The sequence below is a fragment of the Prosopis cineraria genome, unplaced genomic scaffold (assembly GCF_029017545.1).
Source record: "Prosopis cineraria cultivar Desert tree isolate PC_DT_omini unplaced genomic scaffold, ASM2901754v1 PC13, whole genome shotgun sequence".
Taxonomy (NCBI): Eukaryota; Viridiplantae; Streptophyta; class Magnoliopsida; order Fabales; family Fabaceae; genus Prosopis; species Prosopis cineraria.
Window position 1 is genome coordinate 7,128,240 of NW_026555344.1, and position 21,432 is coordinate 7,149,671.

Consider the following 21,432-nt stretch of genomic DNA (forward strand, 5'->3'; position numbering starts at 1 on the left):
AGCTAAGATATATATATATATATATGGCAACGCCAAAAGACTTTATTCCTCATTATAAGTACATGATGACTTACACTATGTAATATATATACTTGATACAAACACGAGATACAAAAGGGCGAATACAAAAACCTCCAATTTTAATAATCAAGGGAACAGACCAGGAAAAAAAAACCCTCACAAGTTGCCTTTAACTTGAAGCCCTAATGAATGAGCAATGTCGACCCTAGTTGATCCCCTAAAAAACAGATACCTGATAACCGTTTTCAGATATCCATATGACTAAAACAAAGGAGGTTTCAAGCTAAGTAAGGAAGAGTTAAAAATTTAAATTAGTTAGTAAGACAAAAACTAAAAAAAAAAAAAAAAAGGATTGTGCTACGAAGCTACAAAGACCGAGAATAATCGTAAGGATACAGGACACGACAAAATTACAGTGTCTGTGTATAAGTTCGTCGTGATGATGATAGTCTACCAATAACAGATTCAGAAAATCTTTTAATTGGCAATTGTGAGATCGTTAATCTCTCTGGTAAGTGCTGGAATACAGCTTGAACTTCGAGCAATCCCACCAAGTTTGTTGGAACCTGCTTTGTGATCTCTAGGGCTAATGGACTTAGCCCTAACCTTACCCTCCAACTTGTTCTTCTTCAACATCTCCTTCATGGCCTCAGCTTGAAACAGAACAGGAAAAGCCCTACCATACTTGTTGAACCTAACACACGCGCTCATGTGTGCGTTTAGGGCTTCCTCTTTCTTCCCTCCTTTCTTCCCCAATTCTTCCTTCACTGCCTCAGCACACAGCCCGCACACCCACTTCCCCAAGAACTTGTCCCTCACGCGCTCTATGTACTCCTGCGTGCACTCCTCGCTCATCCCGCAGCACTCGCACTTGGCGTCTTCAACCTCTGAGATTGGTGGCAGACCCTTCAGATCATCTAACCCTTCTTTGCTTAGCTCGAAGGAGATGTCGGAGATTGTTCGTTGAAGGTGGTGGTCCGAGGACAGTCTCGGCGGCTTCGACATGTTATTAACATTGTTGCTGTTCCTGGAGAATGGGCATGGCAAGGATTCTCCATGGGGTGCCATGTCAGGGATAAGCTAGCTAGAGGAAAATGATGACACTTTTTGTTTTGGGAGTTTGAAAAGAGAAGTGTCAACACGAGTTTGAAACATGCAGTAACTCAATGGTTTTAGAAGGTTAACGTACGGTTGGTATTTATAATGGTTGAGGGTTTGTAACTGTGATGAGCTCGTGTGGATGTCGAAGATTCGTGTGTCAGTTTCAATGGTCGTGAAACTGCTAGATTTTTCTTGAGGAGATGAGAAAAAGGAGTCACAAATCTTAGCTAATCTTAAAACTTAGAGTAATTAATGAAAGTGTTATCTTTTTATATATGAAAAAGATTTTTTTTTTTAATAGTGAAATGAACTTCCATGGCTGCTGTGGCTCCATGAAATAAAGGTGACTGCATTTTGCCAAGTTCATATGAATGATTTTTCTTTCCTTGGCCAATAATGTTGCAAGGTGAATGCATGCCTTTTCTTTCCTACTTTTTATGTAACTTTAATCAGGGTCATTTAATGCATGTGAAAAACAATTTTGTTAAAAATAAAAGAAACAAAAGCTAGCCGCATATCACTTAATATTGGTAGTAATTATTAGTAGATTTACATATATAATAGACTATCAAGTATTTTGTCCCACAGAAATAACAAGATATTAGTCACTATTTTGAAATGACATGATAACAGTGTTCATGCCTTCATGGACCATGAATAGTTATGAACCACCACATTAATTACCAAGAAAACTAGTAAACATTATACTGATACTTCCCCACCGTTTGGTTAAAGTGAATATTAAGAATCAATCTGTGATAAAGTAGCTTGCTTTAATTTGATGCTGAAAAGTTCTGTAATAATTACCATTGATTTGGTGGTCCAATAGATATTAAGCAGGAGCCAACCTGTGAGGTATTCACATGGTGGCAGGGGGAAACCATATGCGAAATCCTTTTTCTCTCTCCTTTTGCAGTAAAGTTATGAGATGAGATGAAAGAAAGAGACTTGCAAGGTCATATCATGTCATGTGGCCTCCCCACCACATATATGAACTCTATAACTTCACGAGCAGCTTAACCAAGCCATCAGAAAGGAAACGAGAAGAAAAAAACATGAAGGTAGTTGAAGTTGGTTGCAGAGAGATCTTAATAAGATAAAGTTTCAGTCTCTTTCTGATGTATGGTTTTCTCACAAAAGATTTACGTATTATTATTTCAGTCTCCTGAACTAGATTTTGAACTCAGGTGACGTAAATTTATTAGTACAAATCCGTTCAAATTGTGTGTTTTGATCATAGTTTTTCACCCCCTTCTTTACTATAAATTAATTTTGCATGTAGATGACCATTGTTCTTCCGTGAATTGTCTGTGAAACGTAACTAATAAAGTATCTTGAGGAATGATATCTCAATAAGTCAATACGTTTCACTAAACCATAATTAAATTTGAGGTCAAGTAGAATGGTTTTTTATTTTTCTGTTCCAATTTCTTGTTCAATGCTCTCCTAGCACCAAAACATAATGACGTAGCATGTTATTTCCAAATTTAAGGGATCATTGTGCTCCAACTTCAACTACCCTTTTCCTTTTTTGCTAGATATAAACATAAATACTTTTTATCATACATTTTGGTGTAAAAATCAGCTTGCCTGTGTCATCAGCTTGAGGGAATATGCGTCTCATCAAGCCATACTGGAGGCGAGTTTTAAAAAGGAATTTACAGATACAATTCATTGCATCAAAATTGTTAACTTCTTTTAAGATATGTAAAAATTTAATCATGTCTTGGACTTGTTTTCAAAATGTAAGCTGAAGGAAGATCAACCTGCCTGCGTTATCAGTCTGCACTATTTTAAAAATATTGAATAATACAAGAACAACTTTGTCACCCCATCAAGTAAATTTTGTTACAAGAATCATATCATACAATATTGAATATAAATTAAATAACGAAAACACTGAACAACAAACTGGATCTCATCAATGCAAATCTCTTGCTTGACACTTCGCTTTTAGTTGCATGCTATGTGTCACGTTTACTTAGTTGTACTCTGCCGATGGTCTAAACTCTACATTTTGCCCGATATACCTCATTTAAGTAAATACTATTAATCATTATCTCTAGATGTTATTGGCGGTTCATGCTATATAACCTTGAACGACACTTTCAAATCTTATAGTGCGTCCTAGCATAGGTGTCATAGTTGCCAACATGTCTCTCATTCCTAGAAATCTATTATCTGCATCACACCACAGGAGAACGCAAAGAGGGGGGGGGGGATGATGATGGATAAGGATCTGAACTAAACAAACTAGCATATTGTCTTCATGTAAAATCCAAGTCTTGGCGGAATATAAATACAGTAGAACAACCAACAAAACACAAGGTCTTGAGAGTACAGAGTGATTCATAATCTACAACACTTGTTCAATTCTCAGTCTCTAGACATAACATCAAACAAAGGACCAGTTCATAAACATAAAACAGATACAATGAGCATTCTCTTCCTCATTCAGCACCTTCCAAGCCACCACTCTCTCGTAGGAGACAGGCCGCCCCATGCTCGAGAGACAGATACCTCCTTGCAGGCAAGCAAAACCCTGTCCCAAGAGAAATCATTATAAACCTTGAAATGCTATTGGCAGCACATTCAGTTTTGAAATCATTTAGCAATAGCCAACCTGTTGTATAATCTGAGGAAACTCGGAACAGAGGATTTTTCGTCCATGTTCATCAAATATCTTCTCCAAAACGATGTCTTGCAGGGCAACTAAGGTAGTCTCCAGCATATCAAGCCCTGCCTGGTTTGCAAAAGTGAAGACGGGCAATGCCTGCAAATAGTCGAGTTCGGTAAATGTATTTCAAGGGGAGGAAGTATCAGAAATGCTTGAACTATATCACTGAAATCTAGCAAGTTATGCAAATTGTAGATACAGAGCAGAGGCACGATACTTGAGACAGCTACTGTGAAAACGAGTAAATTTCACGCATACCTTCAGAGAGCAGCACAATATTGCATCTGAGTGATGCCACAAGGACTTGAGGATGGAATCATTTCCTTCATTACTAGATTTGAGTAGCTCCACACCCAAGTAGCACCTAAAACACACAAAAGGTCAACCAAAAGTATGTGTCTGAAATACTAGCTTCAGCCTCCAAAACTAAAATGTTACAGTTCAGCACGGTTTACAGTTAACATAAGATAACAAAGAAGTACGAATAAAGATCCCCTAACTATTGCTTAACCACACTAGCCACTCTAGCAGTAACCTTATTTGTCTTTAAAATCACAATCTTAATAGCTACAGTATATGGGCTAAAATACAATTTATTCCTAATCCTAGTGGCAATCTTGAAGATCAACACTATGCGTCAAATGCATCTGTTATAGAAAACTATGACTTACTAACCTATAACTGTTACATATCCAACGAGCAAGTGTCTGTGCTTCAGGAGTACCCAGTGGTGACCTAAGCCCAGCTTGAGCATTCAGATGTGAAGGAGAAAGTGCTAATGCCACCCTTTGGACTGATGATATAATGCTACGAACATATTGCCGTGCCATTGTTGCAACATGATCTTGCATGTGACTTTCAAATGCAAATTCAAATGCTATAGTCATAACAGATCTCATGCAGCCAGAGTTTCCAGCATAATCATTGGATTGTTTATTCCCAGTGGGGCCAATGTCAAGTGCAGATGCAAGATCAAGAGTGCGATTAGGACTGGATGCTTCCTGCAAAAAGGTTTCATTGCAAAAATTAAAAGATATGCATGAAAAGGAAAACACCAACAGATTCTACTGCTTTTAAAGCAATCAAGGCTAACCTTCCCAGAATCAAGAGGAATAATGCGGAATCCTGAAGGTAAAAGTGGGGCATCATCAGCAAAGGATGCGTCAATTGGAGCAAATATAAGTTCAGCACAAGTGCCAACAGCATTCTCATCCATTCCACTGCAGAGCTACCGACATAAAACAAAAACAAAATACAAGGATGTGAGCAAAAAAAAGCACAATTAGAAATCAAACGACAGACAACAAAATACAAGAATGTGAGGGGGGGAACACCACTAGAAATCAGATAACAGACGGCTTGATTTTTGGATCACATATCTTGTGAACAGTTAATACAGTGAGGAAGCTTAAGTTACCCCACAACTTTGAACTTTGATTTACATTCCTAGTTTTCTACATTGCAAAAGCTTGAGATAATGCAAGGTATCACCATATAAATATACTATAAGATAGAAAAATACTTTTGGACATTAATCAAAATCCTCCAAGTGTTGTCATCTTTTGTGATTGATATATGATTCAGTTTTCACCCAAAAAAAAACAGCAAGTGTTCCAAGCATATTACCCAACACAAATTTATTGCTGCACCAAAAAAAACATGCATTCCATTTATTGCATTAATGAAACAGTAAAGAATAAAGTAAAAGAAGTAAATAGAACTTACTTGCAAAAGAAACACCTCTCTAGGCATGATGGCTTCTTCAGGAGAATGAGCTAACCCTTCCAATTTAATCACTTCTAGAAACTAAAAAGCATAAAGGGGCTCAAAAAAATAATCAGAAAACAGGATCATTGAATTCTTAAATAGTTATAGAGTATATCATGCACCAGTTCTCACCTCTTCATGCTCAATAGTGTGCGCCAGAGGAAGTATAACTTGACCTCCATAATTTCCTACGCGAGATCCTGGTAAGCTGCATGGACCAACTTTAATGGCAGCAGCTGAGTAAGCATCCATGTTGTTGTCTGCCCATTCCGATCTGTGCTCCCGTAGGAACCTTAGGAGAATTGCTGGAGGCACATTCTATACCAAGAAAGTCAAAGATGACAACAAAATATATAAGAATAAAAGTTAAAGGCGAATATAAACTACTGAATATGTTAAATAAGCAAAACTATTTCAAGTATTTTTTTTTTATAACATTTAGTTGTTTGGCATGCTCACTTTATGCTTTTAAGAGGTTTTGATGAAACTTATAAACAACCAGACCTGCAATAGCATTGATGCTTTGGCACATAAGACAGCATTACTGATAGATGGAAATCCATTGGCAAAGGAAAGATCAAGTCCCATTAACTTGTCAGGAGATGAATTAACCATGATTGTTACGTCATCTATACCATCATTGCCAATCATTGACCACCCCTCATCGCTAAACCCATTGAGTGCCTCATTGAAACCCCTGGCATAAAATACATGTGAGACCATAATTTTGGATGTAGAGAAATTACACAAGAATCATGCCCAAGATGTATAATATACCAACCGGTTCAGTCTCTGGCTTAGTGCCCGTAGTGCTGCTGGTCGCCTGCCCCACCCAGTGACATTGGACTGAGATACCTCATGAGATAATTGTCTCAGCTGTCGTAAGGCCTGAATGAGGAGAAACATGTGAGCATAAAACAATAGATGTAGCAACATATCATGTTAACAGCATTTTACTCTGCTAAGGGTAAAATAACATACTGCCATCGTTTTCTTCTGAGCTAGCACTGTCGATGATTCATATAGGGGCGTAACACTTCTGGCACACTCCATGGCTAATAGTCATAAAGAGAAGCTCAAGTTATTCATTAGTTTATATTAAGAAGAAGAATAAATTACACAGGTCTTCAAATCTGTAGTTTTAAATGGTCTAATTTTAACTAAAGTTACACAACTTCCCTTTATTTTCAAAATACAAATATAAATTTAAGTCCAGGTTTCATCTACAATTAAAATTCAAATACTCTCCATTAACCCAAATATTCAAATATGTATTATCTTCACATTAGCACAACTGAATGAAAAAATATTTCATTTAAATTTGACAAAAAAATATTTAAGATAATTAAAGGTATTTTGGTCCCAAAAAAAAATTTAAAATAAGACTGAACTATAGCAAAACTTTTTGCTTCAAAAGTTAGTTACAACTTGAAGATAGAGGAGAGTCCCAAGTAATTTAATCAAAACTCAAGGGAAGTTCGTATAAATCCATGAGAAAATTAGTTCATTAAATGTACCTCCAAATCCATATGATCAACAATGTGGATAATAGAGCCACCCCCTTCGCAAGGTCTTATTAAGTAACCACTAGGCAGCATCTCAGCTCTCACAAAATGCTGCACAGGAGGCATGCTTGGACCATTTTGAGTATTTTTAAGAGACCTCTCACATATCTAAGAAGGGAATACATCAGAAGAACAATTAAGAAACAAAATCAAAGGAATTTGAAATGTAAGCAAAAATATCTTTAAAGACACTCACCACAAAACTTCCATCTTCTAGAACAGAAGTATAGCGCAACAACCAAAAGTCTCGAGCAGGAGCCAATGTGGTTGGGGCATATAGCTGAATCAACAAATGGAGAAGCATGCAATTAAGGGATCTGGCACAAATCAACTCATACAGATAGCCATCATTCCTACACATTTTTTAGTGTACCTGCATATAAAGCAACTCTATAGTTCCACCATTTGCAGTGGGCAGCACATTCAGAACATCAACAGCTCGGCAATCACGAAACCATGACGGCCGATCTTTGAGGATTTCTGCGACCTGGAGAGTGTATAGTCAATCATGCAGTTAATAGTTCAAACAAGACCATGATAATAAAGATGATAAACCCCAAACACTTACTCTTGTGGGTTCTAGACCCACTAGACCACAGGCTCGTGCTGCCACACCAGTGCAACCATGAGAAATAGCAACGATTCCAATGGAATCCGGACCAGGCTGTGCAAATAAGCAAGAATTTAGCACACTTGAAAGTACGGATCATTCCTAGGATGGCATTTTTTCTGTTCTTGTAAAATTTTGTCAAAGCAGAAAGTTAATTACCTTCATTCCAGGCATTTGGACCCACTCAACAGCAGTCCCAGTAGCCTTTGAAAGAAACTCTGCTAAAGTCTCTTCTGCAATGGACAAGAGCCTAGAGAAACCAAAACGTGTAAAGTTTTATTTAACGTTCTCACATCAAGTGGTCACAAACCAAAATGACAGAAATGGCCGCAGAAACTACATTTGCACACTAACCCTGCAGGACTTGCATCCCTGGGGGATGCTGAGTTGTCAAACTGTGTTGGCCACTCGTCACGGCTGATTCACAGCTTGTGTCTTTGGTTGCAAGCGTAGTCTGCAGATGGAACAATAATAGTTACAACGGTTTCATAGCACTCCAGTGGAAACGCAGTCAGAATTCTTACGTTTTGAGTATGTTGGCGGAAGTAGCCATTTTCATACACCAATTGGGAGACCTGTTTCTGCAACCTATCATTCTCCTCCATCAGAAGCTTGTTCATGGCTGTCAGCTTCCTGTTCACAGCTTGAAGACGCGAGGCCTCTTTCCTTTGCTTCTCCCTGCACCTGAATTTACAGAAGCCAAACAAACACGATTGGAATAACTTCGTCAAACAATTCAATTATGGGAATGAAATTAAAAGATTAAAAGCAATATCTTGTTTTTGAAACAGAGAGAATTAAATTGCAACAGCTCGTAGGTGCAAAAAAGTCACATTACCTAAACCAAATGGTAAAATTAAGTAAGTGCTCTAGGGGGGAAAAACTAGATTATCAAATATGAGAGTTTCCACATCTTATCCATACTCGACCATTAGTTAAAGGCGTAAGAGAATATAGTGAAGAATACCTTCTGTTCTGGAACCAAACTTTGATTTGTTTGGGCTCAATGTTGGAGAGAATAGGACACTCACGGATGAGCTGCTGGCGGCGAATGGAACTGGGTTTTGGACATTCATGATAAAGCCTCTCGAGGGCTTCAACCTGCTCAGGTGTATAACGGACATACTTGCCGTTGTCCATTCCTGGTTTACCATCCTTGCAGGACATTGCCATAGCCAATTACTTCAGAGTTCTCAAACACAAACGTCAGAACAGACCCAGCACAAGCAGCTTCAACACTGCTCTCGACTAATTTCTTGATGCAGTTAAACCAGCCTCAAATACCCCTCTAAGAGAAAGCAAGCATTTGCCAATTTTGAACTTGAAGGATCAGGTGATAGAGGTAAAAGTACAAGCGTTTGAGGATGCCTGAAATGTTACGCAGTTTCTTTTGTTTCGTCCGTAAGAGACAGCCACCAACACGAGAAAACAGAAATCTTTCGAGATCAGAGCAAACAACACCAACGATCTGATTCCTGGAAACGTTCCGAAACCTAAACAGTTTCCCAAAAATCTAAAGCGAGAAAGCAGGGACACCTAGAAACGTTCTGCACTGATTCGATTCAGCTAACAAGTAAAATCCCAAAACAGAGACCTTTGAAGCATGATCCAACGTTTTGATTTTAAGACCGGACACCGCAAGTTTTATCAAGCCCACTTCTCCCTGACAACCTCAGGACCACCAAAACATCACAATACCTTGGATCTCCATCTTCTTCAAGATTCCATTTATGCTCTAGGCTATTCGAAACCTCCTGGATCCCTGAATCATTTTCCCCTTTTGAAGATTTCACAGCACCAAGCAGAAGAAGTGAAGAACAAAGGACATTGACTAAGTATTAGGAAAAAATATATCTGAAGAATCAAAGGTAGATATTTGTTTCTTTTTTTCAAGTGGTCTGGAAACCGCAATATTGCTTCTTTTTCCTTTATTTTCTCAAAGGGAACTAAACCTGGGATAGAGGGAAAACCCTAGTTGAAAGAGAAAGCAGAGGAAAAAGTACTGTTACTGGGCAATTGCTTTTGGTGGTGGTGTTGGTTTCATGTGTTTTGGTCCTGAGATTTGCTCTGTATTTTTCATTGGCTCGTCACTTTCGGCACACAGTTCTTTTACCTCCACTGTGTAGGAAAATGGAGCACCCTCTGTAATATTTTATATATTTTTCAAATGGGGGAAATGGTTTGCATGGACGAAAGTACCCTCTTTCGCGAGAGCCCGCCCCAGCACTTCCTGCGTTGCAAATTGTACGCATTCAGGTAATGTCATAATTACCCCCTTTCTCTCTTCCTTTTTCATGAATTCTGACGCTGAATTTAAATTTGATTGTATTTTTTGCATTGATCACGTGTTTAGTTTCATTTAGCCGATGTAATGTAAACCCAGACAAATTAAGAAAATTAACGAGGATGGTACTCCTCTGTTTAATATCATAAGAAACCTTTAATTGAATTATACTCAATAAATTAATTAATTATCTTTAAAATTATACACTCTTTACATGTTTATCTCTATTTGATTATCTCAATTAAAAAATCTTATTAATTATGTCCCTTAATTAATGATTTTTTAAAAAAAATATCATTTATTATGTCTTGAAAGATTTAAAATGTCTTATATTTTTAATATCTTACTTAAAAAAAATATTTTATAATTTTAAAAGAGATAATGCATAAAATAATTTTACGTTTGTATCACATTTTTTAGGCCATGGGAATGACAACTGATAGTAGATTTTGGCCATTAGATAAAGATAATATCATTCTCATGGTCAAATAAAAAATATAACTCCAATGGTTTGCGGGGGGAATATAGTATTTCTAATAAGTTTATCATTCAACATGGTTTTGTTTAAATAATTTTATAGTAGTAGGTTGATGTAAAAAGAAATGAAGCTAAATAAATTGTTATTTTTTGTGAGATTAAGATTATCCTTTTTTAATTTAAGACATGAAAAAAAAATGCCTACCTTTACTTTAATTACACCTAAAACTCTTTTCATCTTTGCCAACACTGCATAATTTGGCATCATTTTTCCACTCCCATGCTTTTATATGACCCGTGATCTTTTATTAATTTGCTCTACAATATATGATTGACTCATATTCTTCATATTTAATAAACATATCATATATCTTAACAATTACATGCTCTTATCTTTTTTGCATTTCCACCACCTATTATCGTCTTTTCTTCTTATTTATGGTGACTTTTGAGTCTTAAAATTACATCATTTTCTAATTCATCCTTCTTATCTTAGCTATCACTTGCTTGCTAAACGCCATCAAGGTTCTTCTCCTTCTTTCTACTTCATGTTCAAGATCTTTGTTCTAGAAAGTAAGAGAGCCATGGCAAAGGTCTCACTAATAGTGTTAATGGTGAAGGCCAACGAATCCAAGAAGTAATTGATTAGACATGAGAGAGGAGTGATAAACTATTTTTTAAGGACAATATAATAGTTTATTTTTTTATCTTACAGTCCTCATTCATGAATCTAACTACACAATCAAGATGCAATATTTGAAGAAAATCAAATCTGCATAGTATTACTAAAATTAGTGACTTCCCTTACGTTTTACTAAAATTACAGACTCCTTCTATTTTTAAAACCTACATTTTAATTCAATTTTTAACACCAATAGGAATATTTCATTAAAGATTTTAAAGTACTTTAATTTTTTATTTGTAACTATGTTAAAAAATTTAAAAATTATTAACTCACCCTTATGATCAAATCGTCTACTATCTCTCCCGATTTTTTTTTTCCAAAAAATTTAAATAATCAACTGTGTCAAATTTTAAATAATCAAGTGCGTCACTATTTAAATAAATAATTTTAAAAAGTTTGTGTTAAAATTAATGGAATTTAAAGAAAATAAACTTAAACTATATTGAGTAATTTATTATATTAAATTTTTATTTCATAATTTTTTAAATTTCATGTTTGAATATTATTTTAACCAATTCATATATTAAATTTGTTTAAAAATTGCTAAATAAATACATTTACATAATTTAAAAATTAAATATAAGTAAAAAATAAAAAATACATGTATGACTTTTTTTGGTAACATAAATAATTTTTAGACAATATTTATATTTAAATAAAAATATTTTGGTATAATATATGTGACTTAACAGTCAACTAATGATTAGATGAATGAAAATAAAATCTTAAAAATAGAAAAAATGTTTGTGTTTTATAACCATCCATGTTATAAAAGGATTCTATATGTTTAAAATATAAAAAGAAAATATTTTTAAATAGGGTAAAATTAAAAAAATGCCAAACTATGTTACTCTTTTATATTACCAAACCCAACCAATAAACATTAGGAAGAAACAGAGTGCATCAATATTACGAGGAATGTTGACACATAGAATTGAACTAAACAGACCAATAGCATATTATGGCGTCATTCATTCTTTTTGAGTTTTAAGAAAAGTAAAACACACACATATAGTGGCAGATGAGTGGAGGGGGCAACATGGTCAATGAAAGGTGACGAAATGAGGAAGCAGAAAGACAGAATGGCGAGAGCGTAAAATGGAGGAAAGAAGAGGGTATTAAGGGAAGATAATGGTTTCAAAAGTTAAAAAACAGGGAAAAAGGTAATAGGGGGGAGGTTGGCGTGGTGCAGAGAGGACACTATGATGACCTTTTTGCATGCGTCTCTCGATTTTTAAATATTCCTCTTAAAAATATTTACAATATTATTAAAAAACACTGAATCATTAATTAATTTTAAAAAATAATAAATAAAAAGTAATGGAGAGTAGGGGATGATAGAGGGAGGGTGGGTGGGTGATGATGATATTGTGCTGTGGCATCACATACGTGCCTCTATGCCTCATGACATGACATGAGGTATATAGTATGGCTATTATATTCATTAAAATTATTTGTTACACTATTAAGGTTAAAAATTGTTTACGATTTTATAACAAAAATGAATTATTATTCAAGGGAAAATGACATAGAAGAATTTTATAAGAATATCAGTTATAATTAAGAATACTAAACTTATAAAAATTCAAAAAAAAAAGTTATGGTCTTGTTTGAAAATAAAATTTTTTATTAAATTTTAAAAAATGACAATTAAGGATCCTCTAAAAACATTAATATTAATTAATGATTATAACATTTTAAAAATCTCAAGTAAGAATCATGGTTCTTAATTAGAATAAAAATGTAGTTTCTGGTGCGGGATTCACCAATCAAATTTGAAAAAATTGCCAACGTGTATTGAAGATATGAAACTCTACTTGAAAATAGGTTGTTTAACAAAAAGCGCCATTTGGTAATTCACTAACCTTGAAAAAATTCTAACATATACCCCACTTGGGAATCGATTCTTAAGGAAGGTTTCATCTTTTCACAATATACGTTAGAAATTTTTTCAATCGGGTTAGTGAATTATCAAGTAATGCTTTTTTTAAACAATCTATTCTCAAGTGAAGTTTCATATTTCACAATACACATTAGTAATTTTTTCAAGTCAGGTTAGTGAATCCTTAAGTGGCGCTTTTGGTTAAATAATCGATTTTTAAGTGGGATTTCATGTTTTCACAATATACATTAATAATTTTCTCAAGTTAAATTACTGAATTCTCAAATGATGTTAGTAAATCTCACCTCAAAAACTACATTTTTCATCTCAATTAAGGACTGTGGTCCTTAACTGGGATTTCAAAATGTTACGACTTTTAATTAAGATTAATATTCTTTAAGGGTCCTTAATTATCATTACCCTTAAATTTTTTCAATACCTATTCTCCATATTTTAAATACTCTTCTTTTACATTTTTTTAATAACCATCTTCAATATATCCTGTACTTAGTTTTTTTTTTTTTAAGTAGCCACTTTAAATGTCTTAAATACTCATCTTTCATTATTTAAGTATTGAAAACAATTAAGAATAAGTGTTTTTCAAAACTCTTAACCCTAAATAACATTCTTAGGGGTCTTTAAATGTCACTCTCCTGTTATTATTATTATTGTTATTATTATTATTCAATTTGAAAATAATATTAATAATTTGAACCAGATTGGTGAAAATTATGCAAGAAGAGTTACCTCATTTGTATCAAACAATGCTTGAATCTAATACCATATATCAAATAATTGTATAAGAAATATTTGACATATATAAAACTCGGTACATTATAAAGCAAAATAATTAACAATATGTGAGGAGAATGAGTGTATTTATTAATTTATAATTAATTTAAAATGTTTATTCAAAGTTCAAGCGATGAATTAATGGAAGAAGCAGCGGCCTTGCTAGAAAGAATAATAATAATAATAATAAATGCTAGCTATTCATTTTCTTGTGTTCTTGCAAAGGTGGCATGGCCTGGCCAATATTATCCTTACTGAAACTTTTTTTTTTTTTAGGTGGCGAGAGAGTTTGATGGCAATAAAGTAGGTCAGAGGATGGGGTAAAAATTGGGTGGTATGGACGGAAAATCTTACGTGTGATCATAAAATTGCTGTTTTGAGTCAAAGTCAGGAACTTTTCTTGGCTTATAATGAAATAAAGCATTGACTTTTAGGAAATTTAGTGGGAATAAGTTACATGAAGCTTGTAAATTACAATTGATGATAATACTGACCTAGGAGTGTTTGTTAAGATTGTTGTCTGCTGGAACTACCGCCACCACTTTCGCTGATTGTTCACTAAACAATGACTCCATTTTTTTACTTTGATGAATAGTGTGATATGTTTAGTCATGATTTTGCGATTTCAGTTAATATATTTTTATCTTTAAAAAGATCAACCAGCTACACTTTGAGCATTTATTCTCAACTGCCGAAGCGTTGGAACTCGTCAGACTTCAGAGCATTACTGTAATTTAACAAAGTTTTGTCAGCATCATCATGTTTGTACAATATAGGACCTTTCAGATTATGAAGCTCTTCCTATGTGAAGTCCTAAGTGACATAACTCAGTAGAGCAACTTCATGAACGATTCAGAAACAACTTTGCATAAGTTCTACTACCCCGTTTTTAATGTTAGTTACTTTCTAGAAAATTCTCTACTAGTATCCTTGCAAAATGTCTGAATGTTAAGTAATCACCTTTCGTAGACTCTTAAAAACTTTCACAATAGTTTTAAAAAAAGTTATAAAAAGGAAAAACGCAATCATCGATCTCTATAATTTTATTGAATTTTATATTTAATTGTTGTATTTTTTAGTATTTTTATTCATTATAATTTCAGCAAAATTGAGTGATATTTGTTAATTAAGTTCCTATAATTTCAATGTTTTAGTGATTTCAATGATTATGGGAAAAAACTGAAGAATTTACAATGAAATTGAAAGGAATCTAGATCAAAGAAATAGAGAAACTGCAAAAAAAATGTGTGTGTAAGTTCATCTTCGGTGCTCAGCAACTGATGAACACCATTTAATCATCCAGAAAAAAATCTAAAACAAAAATTATTTTTTGATAAATTTATTCACGTTAATTTAGACAACATTAATTTAATTTAGATGATTCAATTTAATATTATAATTTTTTAAAAATCAACTATCTGAATATACTTTGAACAATCTAGATTCAATATTAAATTTTTATCTGCAATGTTCAGATTTAAACTTTAATTTTTTATTTTAATTTTATAATTAAAATAAAAATAAAAATTAATATTGAATATGTATTGTCTAGAGTACTTCATATGGTCAATTTTCTAAAATAATAATATTAAAGTGAACCATTCAAATCAAATACACTATCCAAATTAAGGCTGAACATATTTATAAAAAAATTTATACATTTTTATTTAATAAATATAAAAATAAAATTAAAAAAATTATACCATATAGATTAAATCTAGATGACTCAGATTTTTTCTGGATGTTGAAACTAGCAATTGATGAGCACCAGAACGAACAACGAATACGGATCTATATTTGAATACGGATCATAGTGTAGGAGATAATATTAGAAATAAACATGAAAAGGGAATATAAGGAGGAGAGAGAAGTGCGGCATGAAGAGGGTAGTGATTTGTGGATAGGGAAGAGAGGGGTGGTCGTAGTGTGTCACTTGCTTTACTCTAATCATTCAACTTGTTTCATGCAAGCAATCATCTCCTGTCTCCCTCACCTCTATTCATGCTCTTATTTGAATCCAATATTATGCCAAATTGCTGATGAGGACGTTCGCTGCTAAATTGGCCACACCTTATAGCTTCTTTCACATCATTCATCTTCAATTTTTTAATAATTTTAATCAAACTTCCTTATATGTATGTGATTGTTTGCACACGAATATGTGACACCTAGGTGCATGGGGCAAGAACGTGATGTAGCAATGCATTAAGGTGTTTTCATGAAAAATCAATCAACATAATGACTAGGCATCGTGCATTATTAGAATTCTCATTTCTCGTTCAAATTAAGCAAAATAATTGGAATTGATTTTTTAAAATTGAATTAAACTTACAAAAAATGCGTTAAAATTCTCAACCCAGCCTTATGGCCAAAGTCTATAATCACTAATCCTTACTAGTTTCATAAACCTAGTTTTAACTTAATTAATTAATTTTAATGCACTAATTTTGTTAATTTAGATTCTTGATAGTTACAAGGGTCTTTCAAATCACCTATAGTCCTCGCCTAAATATTCATGTTATGTTTTTAATAAAATTATTTAAGAGGCAGTTCAATTTCTATCTCCCTCTATAGTAATTATATGGGACACATGCTTGGACTATCCCAATTGCCAATTAGACAATAATATTTAATTTTATATATACTCAATTCAATGATTTAGATAAAGTTCTCCTCTATCAAAAGAAAACCCCCTCAATATTCAAATTGACATTCAATGACAGCCATACATCAAAAGACAATCAAATATGAGATTGAGTAATGAAATCAACATTAAGTAAGCATAATCAATTAGTTTGATAATCCACCAATAAGTTCATAATTCTTCTAGGTATATTAGAGTTTAGCCACACATAGCCATTAAAACAACAAATCCAAGCAATGTATTCATCAAAACAAAGAAAAATAAAGAAGGAAAGCTTAAAAGGAGGGATTTTTGTTGAAAATTACAAGACTTTAGTGTTTCATAAGTTTTCCACCTCCGAACTCTTTAGAGATGTGCAGCAGCTGAAGAATCACGATTTAATAAATTTAAAAATCCTTCCTAATACCCTAAAAATGTGTTAGTGAAGTCGTGCATTTTTTTATAGGAAACTGCTATCACAACATCTTACCCTATTGTTTGTAGCAACAATAAATTTGAAATGAGAGATAAAACATATAACAAAAAAACGAACAATAAGAAAAAGAGTAAATAAGTAAGGGTTAGATGGAAAAGCTAGTTATTAGGCTATTTGGCTAGTATATAAGTGGATAATAATAGTTTTAACATTAGAATTTTTAATGAAACGCTTCCAGCTGGTTTTAGAAACTTCCTCCCTTCAAATTCATTATACATGATTTGGTTTATAATTACACGGTTTTAATTGTGGCCTTGTCCATATTTTTTTTTAAAAAAAAAAAAGGTTAGGCGAGAGTTAGAGAGGGAGAGAGAGAGTGCATTTGAGTAGTCTTCATGTGATATCTTCGGCCCCATACTTAGACCAATTGGGATTTTGGATCAATGATTCTTTTTCCAACTCCCTTACGTACCAGCTTCCTCCATTCTCCAATTATAGTCCTCAGCTTCTCTCTGGTCTCTCTGAAGCAACCATGCCTTCATCAATTCCTGTTTCGTATCAATTTAAACCACTCATCACCTACTACATCCCCACTTTTTTTTTTTCCTTTATATATAACCGCAAGTCATCGCTGTTCTGAGTCAAATTAGCTATCCCTATATCTCATTCCATACAATTCGTGTAACTATTTTTCCTATTTTACTAGTTTGACTCCTAAACATACTCATTCACATTAATATCGCATCATTTGGTGCGGGTAAACAAAAATTTATCTTAGATCACAGAAACAGCTTCCCACTTTTACGTATAACACAACATCCTCTAACATTTGTGTAGTAGAGGATTTTTTTTATAATTTTTTTTTTACTTTAAGAAAAAATTATTTTCAAAATTATTATTCCTTCATTTCAAGCTATATCATTATTTGAAAGTATAACATATAGGTTAGATTTGAGTTTTATAAATTTTTAGAGCGAAAAAGTGAGACTTTCAAAGAGGCAAATGATTTTTTTCCCTTCAAGGGACAGTTGAAAATTTGTTCTAGGGGCAAAAAAACTTTTTGGGTCATTTTATATACAGTTTTTTTCTTTCTTTTGCAGGGACATTAGCCCCCTCTAGCCACAAGTAGATCTGTCCTGGTGACATGTGATTAATATGAGAAAATCTCAGTTTAGATCCCATAACCAAATGTAATAAAAAAAAAAAGGTCTTTAAAGACTAAAATTTTATTGTAAATCAAGGGCAGTAAAATGAAAATAAAATGTTAAGAAAAAAGATAAATTAACCCTCTTTTAAATTGAAAAAAAAGGAAGAAGCTTCTCCAATCTTCCATTTCATTCATTTAGCAAACAAAAAGCATGCTTACAAATTTCAAAAACTATAAAGTTGAGGAGTTAGATTTTCTCTTTTATAAAGGAGAGTAAAGAAGAGATCAGTGCAGATCTAAACTGTTAAATTAGATTTAAAAATTTAAATTTAATAATTTTTGAAAATATAAACTTAATTGAATGTTTTAGATTCTACTCTCCCATAGCCATAATTGAGATCACACCTTTCTCTCTCATCATTTTGAGGTTTTATGTCACGTTTTCCCAGAGCCCCCTTCATTTGGTTTTTTTCTTCTCGCATCGTAGCTTTTGTATTTTGCCTTTCAATCACTTCAGCGAAGATAGCCCCTCGCCAATTGGACTCTGATTTTGTTGGGGGGCTGCTTTTCTGAATGTGCAAATGCTTCATGAGAAGGATTCTACAAGGAGGCCAGAGAAAACTATATATAGCCATTTGTAACTCTATTCACTCTTCCTCTCGGAGAGTGAAAGGATGGTCCCACTGGAGAAGGATTCAACGGGGGCGTCTTCGAGTTGGATCCCCATTCAAAATCTGTTTTCAAAAACGAAGTAGGGGTGCTCTCATTCTTGTAGTCCTGTCGATAAGAAATAAGAAGGAGATGGATGAGAAGAGAATGACGAGTAGTGCCAACGTGTTTTGTGTGTACGCAGTACAGGTATAAACAAACCGTGCAGAGAAATAAACAATTGCTGATGGGTAGGAAAATGAATAATTTCAGCGTGTTAAAGTTGCAATTATTGTGCTCTCATTCTTGTAGTCCTGTCGATAAGAAATAAGAAGGAGATGGATGAGAAGAGAATGACGAGTAGTGCCAACGTGGTTTGTGTGTACGCAGTACAGGTATGAACAAACCGTGCAGAGAAATAAACAATTGCTGATGGTAGGAAAATGAATAATTTTCAGCGTGTTAAATGTGCAATTATTTTTACTATAATAATAATACTAAAAACCAAATTTAATAAAAATATGCACACAAACAATTGTTGTGAAAAAAATAATTACTACAATATAGGCAATAAACAATGAGGAATTTATAACTTTATTTGCTATAATATTAGCAGTTTGAATAAAAATAAGTAAAAGTTACACACACCAACAATTTTTATAGGAAAATTAACCATTTAAGCGTGAGAAATGAACAACTTCAATGAAAAATTTGCAAATGTCTTTTAATAGGTTTAAGCCACCAGGGGAGAATGGTAATTTTACTTTGCATTTTAATTTCATTTCATTACCCTTAGTTTGCTGTGAAATTTCATATTTTAAGTGGCTTTTTTTTCATTATATTTGGTTAAGTGGTCTAGACTAAAATTTTCCCTATTAATATAGTTTTTTTTATATAACTATTCAGTATTCTAGGATATTTTGGGTTCATTATTTGCCCTACACTAATCCGGACCCCTCGTGAGGAGATTTACCATAGCAGTGAGATACTGATGGAATAACATTTTTGAGACCATGTTAATTATCGTGTTTGTTACTCCTCATGATTCGAACACTCACCTTGGGAAATGCCAGCCATAGTCCTTTCCAACTCAAATGAGCGCCTATTGATTTTGACTAGAGCTAGGTCTGGTCTATATGGGCCTAGGCCAGTAAGTCTTTTTATCTTAAAAGTGATAATTTTTTCAAGCTTGATCTTATTGATTAGGTTTATGGTTGAACTTGAAGCCTCATTCTTTTTTTTTTGGACCATTAAGTACTAAGAAAGATGTCTGAAATTCATAATAAATGAAGAATTACATTAAAGTTTCACATAATAAAATTAATTACTATAAAGTTCATTGACAACTAAATTAAATTGCAGCAGTTTAATTCAGTTGTCAATAAACCTTGTATTAATTAATTTTCCGTGTAGAACCTAGTTGTAATTCTTCCTAATAAAAATTACAAATGATAATTTTAAAGTATAAATACATATTTTGAAATATAAATTTAATAAAAAACATAAAATATTTCTATTTCATTTGAAAAAAATAAGGCTTAACAGGCAGTATGAGCTCATTTTTTTGAGGTTTAAACTGGTTTACTGAAATATTAAAACTTTTAAAGCCGAAGCTTTAAAACGAAAAAAAGCTTAAATAGGTAGCTTAACAAGGCCCATGTTCCTTAATCTAGTTCTCTGACTTGTGAACGTTTTCACCTAATCGACCTGTGCTATTTTTTTTTCGCCCAAAACTTTTGCTATTTGAAGAAGGGTAAAAAAAAAAAAAAAAGAATACAACCCCACTTTGCACTGGACATGAGCTTCCTTTCCCGTGTGGGGTCATAACTTGCGAGCAGGCGAGACTTGGGCCTACACTGAGTGGGCCTTCCATCTTCTCGCCCTTTCCCATAAATGGGTGAAATGCTTCTCCTTCGCTTCAAGGCTACAAACTCATCCTACATCTCCTCTATTTTAAGGCCCACAACCACCAAAATTGATGAGAGTCACAATCATGTGAAAAGGATAATCAATTTGTATATGTACACATAATGAAACAATTGTGAGGTTATATCAAATAAATATTAGAAAATCATCTTTAAATGTATAGGTTATAGTGTTGTAAAAGATTTGAAAAACTTTCACCTTGTAACACACGATAGATAGCTCGTACAGTTTGTTGTATAGGGTAATAGGGATTTGATGGACAATAGCCAATTCTTATCCAAGTTGTTTATTGGTTATTTTCTTTTTTTTCTCTTTCTTTAGGGTGGGTCGGATTCTATAAAAAAAACCTAGCACTAAAAATCATGTGATGCTGAAGAATCCTAAAATTAAAAATGGAATTAGAATAGGAATCCTTGTCAGTATGCTAAGCACAACTTTAAAGAATCTTGATTCAAGCAAAAAAAGACAGAATTGGACTCTATCTAGATACACATGAATTAGTGGGATCTCAAAGAATTAATTTGTATCTCCACTTTTGCCCTCATCATCATCTCATCCACTCTCATCCCATGTTGATAAAATATATAATTAAAACTTGTCACAAGTGAAATAAGTCACAATACAAATAGTGGATGCCCATTTGAGCCTTATAAGGTATGGGCCTCGATGAAACTTTAGGCCCAATATGAATTTGAAAAGCCTATAATCATCATCATCCTTGTTCCAGGAAAAAAAAATCCTGATCAGAAAAATTAAAACTCAGACAACACAAAGTATTGTAATGCATATAA

At 33.5% G+C, this 21,432-nt stretch overlaps 2 protein-coding genes across 2 annotated transcripts; both read right to left on the reverse strand.

Moving 5' to 3' along the window:
* Positions 1-20: 20 nt before the first annotated feature.
* Positions 21-1,197, reverse strand: LOC129291783 (uncharacterized). Its single transcript, XM_054929310.1, has one exon. The coding sequence runs from the start codon at positions 1,087-1,089 to the stop codon at positions 499-501; it is 591 nt and encodes a 196-aa protein (XP_054785285.1). The 5' UTR covers positions 1,090-1,197; the 3' UTR covers positions 21-498.
* A 2,165-nt stretch (positions 1,198-3,362) lies between these two features.
* On the reverse strand, positions 3,363-8,916 carry LOC129291077 (homeobox-leucine zipper protein ATHB-15-like). The gene is given in 21 exon segments (XM_054928201.1): positions 3,363-3,553; positions 3,556-3,664; positions 3,746-3,895; positions 4,058-4,163; positions 4,475-4,800; positions 4,893-5,027; positions 5,525-5,605; positions 5,699-5,884; positions 6,071-6,263; positions 6,348-6,454; positions 6,548-6,591; positions 6,594-6,621; positions 7,084-7,239; positions 7,328-7,411; positions 7,505-7,618; positions 7,700-7,795; positions 7,901-7,991; positions 8,096-8,114; positions 8,117-8,195; positions 8,266-8,425; positions 8,709-8,916. Coding segments are annotated over 21 exon segments (2,532 nt in total). The 5' UTR covers positions 8,915-8,916; the 3' UTR covers positions 3,363-3,491.
* Between the last annotated feature and the right edge of the window lie 12,516 nt (positions 8,917-21,432).

Excerpts from the sequence above, each read along its gene's own strand:
- LOC129291783 (XM_054929310.1), bottom strand. The coding sequence starts at position 1,089 with ATGGCACCCCATGGAGAATCCTTGCCATGCCCATTCTCCAGGAACAGC.